Here is a 13,096-nt window from a genome sequence, read left to right on the forward strand (position 1 = left end):
GGGGAGCAAAGGACAGGAAAAGACACTTCTCAACAGAAGATGTCAAAGCAGCTGACAAACATGAAAAAATGCTCAACATCACTATTCATCAGAGAAATGCAAATCAAAACCACAAAGAGATAACATCTCACACCAGTCAGAATTCTGATTATTAAAAAATCAAAAAATAACAGATGCCGTCAAGGCTTCAGAGAAAAGGGAGTGCTTATACACTGCTGGTAGGAATGCAAACTGGTTCAGCCACTGTATAAAGCAATTGGGGGATTTCTCAAAGAAGTGAAAAAGAACCAGTATTCAACCCAACAATCCCACTACTGGGTATATACTCAAAGAAAAAATAATTCAACCTTTCAAATATGTACACACTGATGCTATGTCCAACTTTATGATGTCACTAAACCAGTGATTATCCTCATGGGTCTGGTCATGACGACCCTCTTGGTGGAAATAATTACTGGTAATTCTAGCTATGACTATAGAAACAGGAATACTCCTTGGTTGTAGATTATACTGCTGCTGCACTATATATATGGAATTGCAAGATTGCCTCTCTGAAGCTCCTGACACCCTGTTCAATTATGTTAACGACAAAACTGCCCAAGTCCTGAGACGTGAATATTTTCAACTGCAGGTAAATCAGTTCCATTCCTCGGCCCACTAGGAATGCCCCTTGCCATCAGGAAGTAGTTAGACTGAGTCAACACCTCAAGACTGAGGAATGGAACAATGTCAGTGGGGATACTATAACACAGCATATTGTCAGATATTTATTACATTTATTTTTCTTTCTCTTTATCCTTAACTTTTTCCAGGCAGGATTGCTTGCACGTAGTCATTTTGGTAGAGGGTAGTCACTAACAAGTGATTAACTTCATATCCTAATCCTCAGAAGCTGCCAACAAGATTAATGTACTTTTTTTTTTTTTTTAAAGAAAACTGATCCTTAGGTCATGCTGACATCCTTGATGGCATCCACAACTTTCACTGGCTGAGAGACACAAACAGCTTTGATCATCAAGGAAAGCCTCCAATTACATGAAAAAGAAAGTCAGATTTGAGACTTCGACTCTCCCACCCTCATACTTTGGCCAAATTGAATAAGCCTTCCTAAGCATTAATGTCATTGTTTGGCTTACTGTACATCAGGTATGTGAACCTAACTTTTGGGGTTCTTACTACAGCAGCCTGACTGAGCTAATCAGTTACAGACAAGAACAGCTGAGCTACAGTATCTCCTTAAGATCAGGGTCCAGACATTGTTCACAGATGAGAAAGAAGAAAACAACATGTACAACATCAGACATTCAATGACACAAATCCTCAAAATCAGGTATTTAAAAAAATGAAGCCAATGGTCAGGCATAGTGCTTATGCCTGTAATCCCAGCTCTTGGGAGGCCAAGGCAGGAGGATCGCTTGAGCTCTGGAGTTCAAGACCAGCCAGGGCAACAAAGTGAGACCTTATCTCTACCAAAAATTTAAAAATAAATAAATAAAAATAAAAATTGAAAAAACTGAAATGAAGCCAAGTTGTGCAAGTAGTCATCAAGTATTTACTAAGGCTTACTATGTGTTATGATAATGAAACACTTCTTTGAGCCAGCAAAGGTTTCTAGCTTGCTCTGCAAGTAAAAATAATTACCCTCCCAAATGATCTGTCTGTGTGTTCCACAGGTATAGCAGCAGAAGAGACAACTCAGAAAAAGCAAAGGTAGGCCAGGCACAGTGGCTCATGCCTGTAATCCCAACACTTTGGGAGGCTGAGGTGAGTGGATTTGCTTGAGCTAAGGGCAAGATGGCAAAACCTGGTCTGTAGAAAAAATTAGCCAGGCATGGTAGTCCATCCACACCTGTAGCCCCCAGCTACTAGGGAGGCTGAAGTGGGAGGATCACTTGAGCCCAGGAGGCAGAGCTTGCAGTGAGCTTAGATGGCACCACTGCACTTCAGCCTGGGTGACAGAGCAAGACTCTGTCTCGGGGCAGGGGGTGGTGGGGGGAAGGGAATAAACCACAACTTCACTGTAAGAGGCAACTGGAGAAAGATCCCAGGAGGTTATATTCAACAGTGGAGCAATAATAACACAGTACTCTTGCCAGATATCCTCAGGCTTTAAATCGACATAATTCTACTCTGTTCATCAAGTAACCTTTACAATCTATAAAAGTTTTCAAGTTTTCCAGATAGTTCTACGCAGCTGATGACAATGACACTGCCAGGTAAATTACTCACTATAATTTAATAAATCAGCAATCTGGTTTATCAGTCAGTCTCTCTTGCTCAATTGGCAATACTCTCCAGCCTGGGAGACAGAGTGAGATTCCACCTCAAAAGAAAACAAAGAAAACATACTATTAATTACAGATAGTAACCCGGTTCTAAAGGAATTATCTCATACGTCAATTTTAATAGAAATTTTGAACAGTTACAGAAAATAAAGATATCACTTGAGTCAATAACAGAACATAATAAAAACAATAAAAATTTCTGTATATAAATACACATCACAATTCTAGTCAGAAAGAAATACACAGAAAAACAAGATAGAATTTAAAAAAATAATTTGCAAGGGAAATTCTTAATGTTTCAGTTCTAAAATATGGTTATCCTTTAGAAATATACAAGACTGAAATAACAGACTTTTTTCCTGCAATACTGTATTTTTACCACAAATTTATCAGCAGAGGTAAATAGCAATTTAATTTTTCCTCAAGCTTAAACACATAAGGGAACAATAAAGAAACCTCATTAGACCTGATCTAATTAAAAGTCCTACCAGTAATCTTCAGGCCAGCTCGGGTCTCCAGGTGCAATTCCAAGACAGGTTTGTATCACCGGGTCCATTCCCAATAGGCTGGATAGGATAGTTCGGAGTAATTAGGCATTGTCAGGACACCACCTTCTTCTCTCCTGGGCTGCTCGACTGGCATTTGGCTTCACATTCCAAGTGTACCTCCTGTGTGAATAACCTTCTCCAGGGGTACCAGGAGGAGGGAAATGGCCTCTCTGGTAAACATTTGGATTCCGTGAAAACGTTCTTAAAGCAAAACAAGAAGTAATAAGCCATTACTAGGATTAACGAAATAATTTTTATTTTAAATTTGTATTTTTATATTTTAAATTCATAAATTTACAAAATTATATACATTCTACTGTTTCCTACCTGCATGACCACAGCAGATAAACTACTTAACTTTTATTTCTCTAAGTTCTTTTCCCTATAAAGAACTCAGGGAAATAAAAGTTGAGTAGTTTATCTGCTAAGGTCACACGTGGGGCTAATAACACTTTCCACCTTCATGGGCTGTTATGAAGCTAAATTAAGAAAATACATTTCAATTACCCACAATGCCCTGGCACAGAGTGGATTCCCAGAAGCCTTTCCACCTTTCCCTACAGTGATAAATGCATGGAATGCGTGCCCATACTATTCTAATTAAATACTTTCTCTCCCCCAAAGTCTGGTAGGATTGACATAAGACACAATAAGCTATTTAGTTCTGAAAACAGCTGCTTCCACTTTATAAACAAATGTACATAAATTATAAAGTATAGAACAACTTTAACCATGGTACATGCAACAAATCTGAAAAAACAAGATTCAAATTTACTTGTTTATACAAAAGAAAATTTGGAAATCTGAGAAAAGAAAAAATAACCCCCTGCTGCAGAGCCCTCAATCCCACTCACTATAATTCAATTAATTAGTATTTCCTTTCGTTCTTTTCCCCAGCATCTTTTTTTGACTGTTGAATCACAGCCTATTATTTTCACTTATCATAAATAAGCTACCACTTTCAATGGCTTTAGAAAATGCTATAGTACGGACATAATCATTACTTAGGTACATTCTCCACTGTTGGAAATACAGCAGCTACAAGTTTTTCCACAACCACAAATGATGCTGGGATTAACATTGCAAAACATAGACTACCGGATCCTGAGCTAGCCCAGGGTCCTACACAAGGTAGGGGGCTTGAGAAATGTGCTGAAGGATTCAGTAAATGTAGCTTTTTCTGCATTTTGAAGTATATCCTTAGTCTCAAAATGAAATTACTAGGTAAAGCATTTTTATGGCTCTTGAAATTGTGCTTCAAAAGGCTTAAACCAATTTTCAATGCCACTAGCAACATGTTTTTAAAATGTTTGTTTACATCTTTTAAAAAGGTCAAGTTTTAGGCTGGGTACGATGGCTCATGCCTGTAATCCCAGCACTTTGGGAGGCTGAGGCGAGTGGATTACCTGACATCAGGAGTTTGAGTCCAGCCTGGCCTACATGGTGAAACCCTGTCTCTAGTAAAAATACAAACAAACAAACAAACAAAAATTAGCTGGACCTGGTGGTGCAAGCCTATAATCCCAACTACTTGGGAAACTAAGGCTGAAGAATCTCTTGAACCTGAGAGGCGGAAGTTGCAGTGAGCCAAGAATGCAATTTTGCACTCCAGCCTTGGAGGCTGAGCAAGACTCTTGTCTCAAAAAAACAAAAACAAAACACCTTAAAAAAAAAGTAAATTTTTAAAAGTGCTTTTTTCTTTCTTAATAAAAACAGGGTTCCAGGCCAAGAATGACGGCTTGTGCCTGTAATCCCAGCACTTTGAGAGGCTGAGGTGGGCAGATTACCCGAGGTCAGGAGTTCGAAACCACCCTGACAAACATGGAGAAACCCCATCTCTACTAAAAATACAAAATTAGCTGGATGTAGTGGGTAGTGCATGCCTGTAATCCCAGCTACTCAGGACGCTGAGGCAGGAGAATCCTTTGAACCCAGGAGGCGGAGGTTGTGGTAAGCCTAGGCTGCACCATTGCATTCTAGATTGGGCAAAAAGAGTGAAAATCTGACTCAAAAAAGAAAAGAAACAAACAAACAGGGTTCCAACATGTTGCCCAGGCTGGTCTCCAACTGCTGGGCTCAAGCAATCCTCCCACCTCGGCCTCCCTAAGTGCTGAGCCAACACACATGGCCTAAAAATGCCAACGCAGTTTTGAAAGTGTTTACAATGTGCTTAACTGTTTAAATCCACGTTAACTGTCAACAATAACCACTATGGGGTATTATTAAAATCTCCATCTGACTGATGGAAAAATGGAGATGTAGACAGGCTAAGTATCTTACCCAAGATCACAAAGCAGGTAACAGAGCCCAGATGTAAAACCAGGTCCAGCCTGACAACCACTACACTAGAGTGCCTATCAAAAACTATTGCTAAACTGGCCAGGGGTGGTGGCTCATGCTTGTAATCCCAGCACTTTGGGAGGCCGAGGCAGATAGATCACCTGTGGTCAGGAGTTGGAAGACTAGCCTAGTCAACATGGTGAAACCCCCATCTCTACTAAAATACAAAAATTAGCCAGTGTGATGGCAGGTACCTGTAATCTCAGCTGCTCACAAGGCTGAGGCAGGAGAATTGCTTGAACCTGGGAGGTGGCAGTTGCAGTGAGCCAAGATTGTGCCACTGCACTCCAGCCTGGGCAACAGAGCGAGACTCTGTCTCCAAAAACAAAAATAAACAAAGAAAACCTATTGCTAAATTAAGAGGCAAAGAATAATACCTTGCTATTTGTGATGGTTAATTTTAGGTGTCAACTTGACTGGATTAAGAGATACCTAGATAGCTGGTAAAGTATTATTTCTGGGAGTGTCTGTGAGGGTGTTTCCAGAGGATACTGGTATATGAGTGGGTGGACTGAGTGGGAGGATACATCCTCAGCATGGGTAGGTACCGTCCAATAGGCCAGAGGCCTGAACAGAACAAAAGGCAGAGGAAAGGCAAATTGTGCTCTCTCCTGGAGCTGGAATACCCTACCTTCTCCTACTATTGGACATCAGAACTCCAGTCTTCCTGGCCTTTGGACTTGAGGACTCCCACCAGTGTTCTCCAAATCTTACCGGATTTCCAGGCATTCAGCCTTGGATTTAGAGTTACTGCACCAGCTTCCCTGATTCTGAGGCTTTCTGACTTGGACTGAACACTACCAGATTCCCTGGTTCTCCAGCTTACAGACAGCCTACTATGAAACTTCTCAGCCTTCCTAAGTGCATAAGCTAATTCCCGTAATAAAAAAGTCCTGCCACCCACCCACCCACCTACTCACCCAATGGCCCATCCATCCATCCAACCATCCATGCATCCATCCTACTTGTTCTATCATTCTGGAGAACTCGTACTAACGTACCACTTTAACCACACTGAGATTTTCCCCATTTTCCAAGAGAAATAGTTTTATTATCTGTTCAGATCCTTTGCAATTTCTTGTACTCTAACCGGGGTAACAAGAGCAGAATTCCATCTCAAAAAAAAAGAATTAACTAGGGTTAATTCTGTACATATGATGCATAGAAAGTGAGGATAAGCAAGAGTGGCAAGAAATGGGGCTGGAGAAGGAGATGGGATCCCAGATCATGCACAAACTTGTATTATAGACAAAAAGTTCACTTTTACTCTTAAATTTTTTTTTTTTTTTTTTTTTGATTGTTTCCTGCTGTCACCCAGGCTGGAGTGCAGTGGCATGATCTTGGCCCACTGCAACCTCCAGTTTAAGCCATTCTTGTGCCTCAGCATCCCAAGTAGCTAGGATTACAGGGGTCCGACACCACGCTCACCTAATTTTTTTATTTTTAGTAGAGGCAGGGTTTCTCCATAATGGCCAAGCTGGTCTTGAACTCCTGACCTCAAGTGATCAAACCCACTTCAGCCTCCCAAAGTGTGGGGATTGCAGGCATGAGCTACCATGGCTGGCTCTTTTTCAGTCTTGAAACAACGTTAAGAGCAATGCTCATGAGCAATATTCCAATTCCAATTCAATTTCAATTTTTAGCAATCACCTGTCAAAAAGATCTCTTGGCCAGGCACAGTCGCTCATGCCTGCAGTCCCCGAATTTTGGGAGGCTGAGGCAGGTGAATCGCTTGACACCAGGAGTTCAAGAACTGCCTAGGCAACATGGTGAAACCCCATCTCTATTAAAAAAAAAAAAAAATACAAAATTAGCTGGGCATGGCAGTGCACACCTGTAGTCTCAGCTACCAGGAGTGCTGAGGTGGGAGGACTGAATGAGCCTGAGAAGCTGACTTGCAGTGAGCTATGATTGTGCCACTGCACTCTAGCTTGGGTGACACAGCAAGACCCTGTCTCCAAAAAAAAAGATTTTTGTTGTCGTGAACAACGGATTGGGCCAGGGGCACCAGCTCACACCTGTAATCTCAGCACTTTGGGAGGCCAAGGAGGGTGGATCACCTGAGGTCAGGAGTTTAAGACCGGCCTGATGACCAGCCTGAAACCCCGTCTCTACTAAAAATACAAAAAAATTAGATGGGAGTGGTGGCAGGGGCCTGTAATCCCATCAACTTGAGAGGCTGAGGCAGAAGAGCCGCTTGATCCTGGGAGGCAGAAGTTGTGGTGAGCCAAGATCCAGCCAATGACCTCAAGCCTGAGGGACAAGAGTGAAACTCCGTCTCAAAAAAACAAAACAAAACAAAAAACAAAAAAACAATGGTTGGATGGAAATTAACAAGAGATACACTAATTAGAACCAACCTGCAGTAGGTTAGCAAGACCTGTATTAGAATGCTGACAGAAGCTGACAGTCAAAGGGTAGGAGACAAAATGAAGAGGAGTTACTGAGGTATGAGATGGTGGAGGATGGTTTCAAGGAGTAAAAGCAGTTATCTGCACATGCGTGCAATCTCAAAATCAATCATTTGTACGTATAAAGGAACATCTCTCAAATGAGGCCTGTTAGGAGCTAACAGCGTATGCTCTTTGTGATTTCTGAAAACAATACAAACCAATTTTCCATGTGAGATCACAGGGTGCTACTAATGCTGGGTTCCTAACTCAAATCATTACGCTTCCCGTGCCAAGTAACAAGGAATTGAGGAGGTTCTATTTTGGGAATTAAGGAGTGTCCCCAAAAGTAACAGTCCCGCCTTAAAGCAATCCTTCCGTATTTTACATAAGAGCACTGGCCAGAACCTCACTTTTACAAGAACAAGGAGAAATCACAGGACATCACAGACATTGCCCCTTTTAGCTAAAGCGGGTGGCGAAGAGGGTAAAAGCCTCAAAGCAAGGGGCGGACAAGCCAAGCCTGTGACAGCAAAAGCGAGACGCAGAGACCACAAAAGATGAAGCCCACGCCCAGAAGCCATGAGCTGGAAAGGACATGCCAAGGGCCCAAGACATATTACCTTTCTGGGACGTGGTTTCCGCTCTTCTTCTTGGCTGAGGAGCCTCCAGGAAAGTCGCGTCCCTGAACCCAGCCACTGCGGGGATGATGCCATTAGCTCATGTGGGTCCCAAGAAGCCGCCTACCCAATGCCAAGCCGGCCAAAAGCGACAATCCGGCACCCTCAGTGCCAGGATAGGACTCTAGTCCTAAAGAGACTCGGAAGCCACCCACGCAGAGCTCCGGCGTCTCGCTATTGCGCATGTCGGTCGTGAGGGCGTAACCACGAAGACTTACTGAGACGCTTGATTTGTAAACAAGACTTTGGTGGCTACAGCGCCCTCTTTAGCCAAAGGCTGGTAGCACAGGTCAATGAGGGTGTGCATGCACCCTTCAGAATTCAAACAGTGTGGCACAGGAATGTCCGTCTGTCCCCGCCCCGTAACTCCCCCGAGCACCACCTCCCCACCTTCTTTGTGTGTTCTAGATAGTTACAAGTGCTTACATTCACATTTTGCATATCGTGTATAAATATTTACTTTCACACATATGTATGTCCTCTATTTTTATACAAAAGGAGTAACTAAACATATTCTACAATTTATCTCGAACACTGATTTTCCCAGTCAATTTATACATACTTACATTCTATTTTTAGTGGCCATAAGGAATTTATTGGATTATCAGTAACATAATTAAAAGTACCATAATGTATTCAGCCAGTTCAATGTTAATGAACCTTTGTTGCTTTCAGGTTCTTTTGAAATCTTGTTACAGACAATGCTGCAATGTGAACATACACATACACATACACAGCTATATCTAAATTCCTAGAAGTAGAATGTCTAGAATAAAAAGCATACAAACTTAAAATTTTGAAAGACATTACCTAATTATCCTCCAAAAATAATGCATAAACATCCACTCCCATCACAACCAAACTTTTACTGGGTTCTATCACATACCAGGTATCATGCTAGAAGTGGACAGAATGTAGTTAGGTATTAGAAAACACCAAAAATAACCGAGAGTGGAGCTCAAGTCCAAGGTTTCCACACAGTCTCAAGCATAAAGATCTGTACCTGTCAGAAAACACTGAATTCTGCTACAAGTGGAACGGCAAAGAACAGCATGCCCTATAGCAACTCTGAAAACAGAATACTAAATTCCAGATTAAAGTGTAAGTAATTAGGATTGCAGATTTTTAAAACTAACTTTTACTTTTTAGTTTCTAATTTATGGAAGTATCTTACATATATTTTTAGCAATCTTTGCAACCATTTTAGAGTTGGGTAAACCAAGGATCAGAAAGGTCAGAGTTATTGAATAAATGAACATTAACACAGGTAGACCATTAGCTTTATTAACACTTTTGAGACAGTAATATTACAACCAGTTTTAAATACATAAACCTTTACAATTCTGAAAATTTCCACATCATTAGAAATGTGTCAATATTAATAAATTTTTAACTGGAAAAAGAAAAAGACATGTTAGCCGAACATAGCAAACATACAATTAGGAACATTCAATTATGTGTTGTTGTTGTTGTTGTTGAAATGATATCTCGCTCTGTCACACAGGCTGGAAAGCAGTAGCATGATCAGCTCACTGCAACCTCTGCCTCCTGGGTTCAAATGATTCTCCTGCCTCAGTTTCTTGAGTAGCTGGGACTAGAGGCGTGCACCACCATGCCCGGCTAATTGTTGTAATTTTAGTAGAGGTGGGGTTTCACCAAGTTGGCCAGGCTGGTCTTGAACTCCTGACCTCAAGTGATCTGCCTGCTTTGTCCTCCCAAAGTTCTGGGATTACAGGCGTGAGCCACTGCACCCAGTCCACATTCAAATTTGCCATTCAATTATAAAAGATTCTGGCAGGGCGCAGTGACACATGGCAGTAATCCCAGCACTTTGGAAGGCCGAAGCAAGTGGATCACTTGAGGTCAGGAGTTTGAGACCAGCCTTGCCAACATGGTAAAAACATGTCTCTACTAAAAATACAAAAATTAGCCCAAAAATTAGGCAGACGTGGTGGCTCTCACCGGTAGTCCAGGCTACATGGGGGCTGAGACAGGAGAATCCCTTGAACGCAGGAGGTGGAGGTTCTAGTGAGCCAAGATCGTGCCATTGCACTCCAGCCTGGGCAACACACCAAGACTCCAGCTCCAAAAAATTAAATATACAAATAATACAATAGTCTTTTGGAATTTATGAAAAAATCCAGTAAGTGCATAGTGGCCCAATTCTACATATGGTACAAATGTCTATAGACCTGACAAGATAGAAAATATGACCTAAGTTTTTCAGAAACCAGAAAAGCTATATTGGGCTTACACTTTCAGATTCCTAAAAGACACAACACTGGGGTGAGAACAAACTCAGTTACAGTTGACATAACAAAACCCAGACTTAGGCAGAATAGGGTTTCTACAAAGCATGGGATCTGACAAAGAGTAGGTCTTTAGATGAGACTGAGTCCAACATGAGGAAGAAGAATGCCTTCACAAGTGTACAGTACTCTGGGGTGGAAATCACAGGAGCAAGGCATACTTAGAGCACCAAACAGCTAAGCAGTGGATACTGACAAGTCTACCAGTATCTGCTAGGGCCCCAGATACCATATCGGAGATTGAGGGATTCCAGTCTTCAATAAAACCAGAAAGAGACTATGGATAGAGTAGGAAGGGTCTGATGGGTAGAAGGACTGGTTACGTTACACCAAGTACAAGTCATAATGCAGGGAGTAGGTTTCTGAAACAAGACAAAGTCCTAACTATAATATTGAGGCTTTAGGTTATGGTAAAACTTACAGCTAAGTTCCAGAGTGTTGTGCTAAAGCTCTTCAGGGTCTTTATCCTACATTTAAGATTTAGAGGTTAAGATGATATTAAGACTGAAGGCGATTGTTAAGTGGCTGGAACTATGGACAGAGTATCATTATAGAGGCTGGGGACCAAGAAAGGTCAACCTATGATAAGCATTTGCCTAACTAGAATTGAATGTTAGAACTGAATATTTTAATAAGTAAACATTTTATTGCCATCAGAAATAATCTTACTATACTCCTCCCACCTTATACCACCAGTATAGTCTGTAGTAGCTATAGATTTCCTTGATTTCCACTGGAACATAGAGAAAACAGACACTAGTCTAGCTTGCACATACTTGGTGTGTATTTGTCTCACATTACACACAAGCATGAAAGCAGGCTATCTGAGGCATGAAACTAAGCTTAAAGGGGGAAAATAAAACTTCAAAACCTTGTATAGCTTAAGCCTAACTCTACACTGCCAGCCCTTTCTGAATATTTTCTCAGATAAGCATCAGCCACCCACATACGATCACGGAAATAATTCCTATCTCATAGTACTAGAAGCATTATTGGAAGAGATGAGAAAATAGGTCTATAAAGGCAATACTTATCTTCAGAGGTCCCATCTTGAGTTTATCCTCTTGTGGGCTCTGGGCATTCTGTACCTTCTCACACATACTAGAAAAGTCCCTCAATAGATCAACTCAGGGCCAGACGTGGTAGCTCATGCCTATAATCCAGCACTTTGAGAAGCCAAGGTGGGCGGATCACCTGAGGTCGGGAGTTCAAAACCAGCCTCACCAACCTGGTGAAACCCCACCTCTACTAAAATTACAATTATTACCTGGGTGTGGTAGTGTGTACTTGTAAACCTAGCTACTCAGGAGTCTGAGGCAGGAGAATTGCTTGAACCCCGAAGTTGGAGATTGCAGTCAGCCAAGATTGTGCCACTGACCTCCAGCCTGGGCAACAGAGCGAGATTCCATCTCAATAATAAAAAAAAAAAAAAGATCAATTCAGGTGTCTCTAAAAGCTTACCTCCAAGGTAAATGATTATATCCATAGATTTCCTCCCCCAAACCAGCTGATTCCACACAGAAATCACCAGCAACTCGGCCCTAACTCATTTTACACAGTTATAAAAGAAGTTAGTGAGAAAAGCACTAACTAGAAAAACAAAAACCAAGGCAATCCAGGTCAACTTGAGCTGACTGCAGACATCTCTTTCTTTCTTTGAGCACACAGCACAACTCACCACAGTGCCTTTTTCACACATCCCTCTTTGATTTCCTCCACAAAACCTATCAGGCCAAAATAGTTCATGATGTCTCAAAAGAAACAGCCATTATGAGAAAAACATGCAGTATGTCTTACAATATTGTATTCCTTAAAAATATGACAGGGTAAAAACATGCAGAACAACCAGGGCATTTAAAAACAATCTACAGGCCGGGAATAATGGCTCACACCTATAATCCCAGTACGCTGGGAGGCTGAGGTGGGCAGATCACCTGAGGTTAGGAGTTTGAGACCAGTCTGGTCAACATAGTGAAACTCTATCTCTACTAAAAACGCAAAAATTAGTACAGCATGATGGTGGGTGCCTGTCATCCCAGCTACTTTGGAGGCTGAGGCAGGAGAATTCCTTGAACTCAGGAGGTAGAGGTTCCAGTGAGCCGAGATCATGCCACTGCACTCCAACCTGGGAGACAAGCATGAAACACTGTCTCAAAAATAAATAAATAAAAATAATAAAATAAAAGCAATCTACATTCTATAGACATACTAATGAATGATATAAATGAGGCAATATGACATAAAACAAAATGGAAAAAATATATTATGATTATTTTCTTTAGTGTACAAAAGTCATGGAAGTTTCTGGACTATCTAGCTACATACAAAATACTGAATTATCTGTTCTGTTAATACAAAATAAGTGTGTGTAATTGTTTCTCACACTAACCAAAAAATCCACCCAAATCTCTTTGTTCTTGTACCCTCACTGGGCCTCTTTCCCATTCTCCACTAAATTCTTCAACTCTTCATTTTGCCTGGTCCTTGCACCCAAGCATGGCTGACAGGGAATTCTAAAGGCCCAAGATTCTGCAGTGACTGTTT

General features: G+C 41.3%; 1 protein-coding gene across 1 annotated transcript in view; it reads right to left on the bottom strand.

Annotated features, from left to right (window-relative positions):
• Positions 1 to 2,029: 2,029 nt before the first annotated feature.
• The window catches only part of LOC108289285 (RNA/RNP complex-1-interacting phosphatase-like), a 43,768-nt gene continuing 32,701 nt past the window's right edge, over positions 2,030 to 13,096 (bottom strand). The window contains exons 3-6 of the mRNA XM_037731437.1: positions 9,247 to 9,311; positions 8,187 to 8,261; positions 2,774 to 3,034; positions 2,030 to 2,323 (exon numbers count right to left, since the gene is read on the bottom strand). Of these exons, the coding sequence (XP_037587365.1) occupies positions 2,934 to 3,034; positions 8,187 to 8,261; positions 9,247 to 9,311 (241 nt within the window). The 3' untranslated portion in view covers positions 2,030 to 2,323; positions 2,774 to 2,933. The remainder of the gene's footprint in view (positions 2,324 to 2,773; positions 3,035 to 8,186; positions 8,262 to 9,246; positions 9,312 to 13,096) is intronic.

The sequence above is a fragment of the Cebus imitator genome, unplaced genomic scaffold (genome assembly GCF_001604975.1).
Source record: "Cebus imitator isolate Cc_AM_T3 unplaced genomic scaffold, Cebus_imitator-1.0 Scaffold399, whole genome shotgun sequence".
Lineage (NCBI taxonomy): Eukaryota > Metazoa > Chordata > Mammalia > Primates > Cebidae > Cebus > Cebus imitator.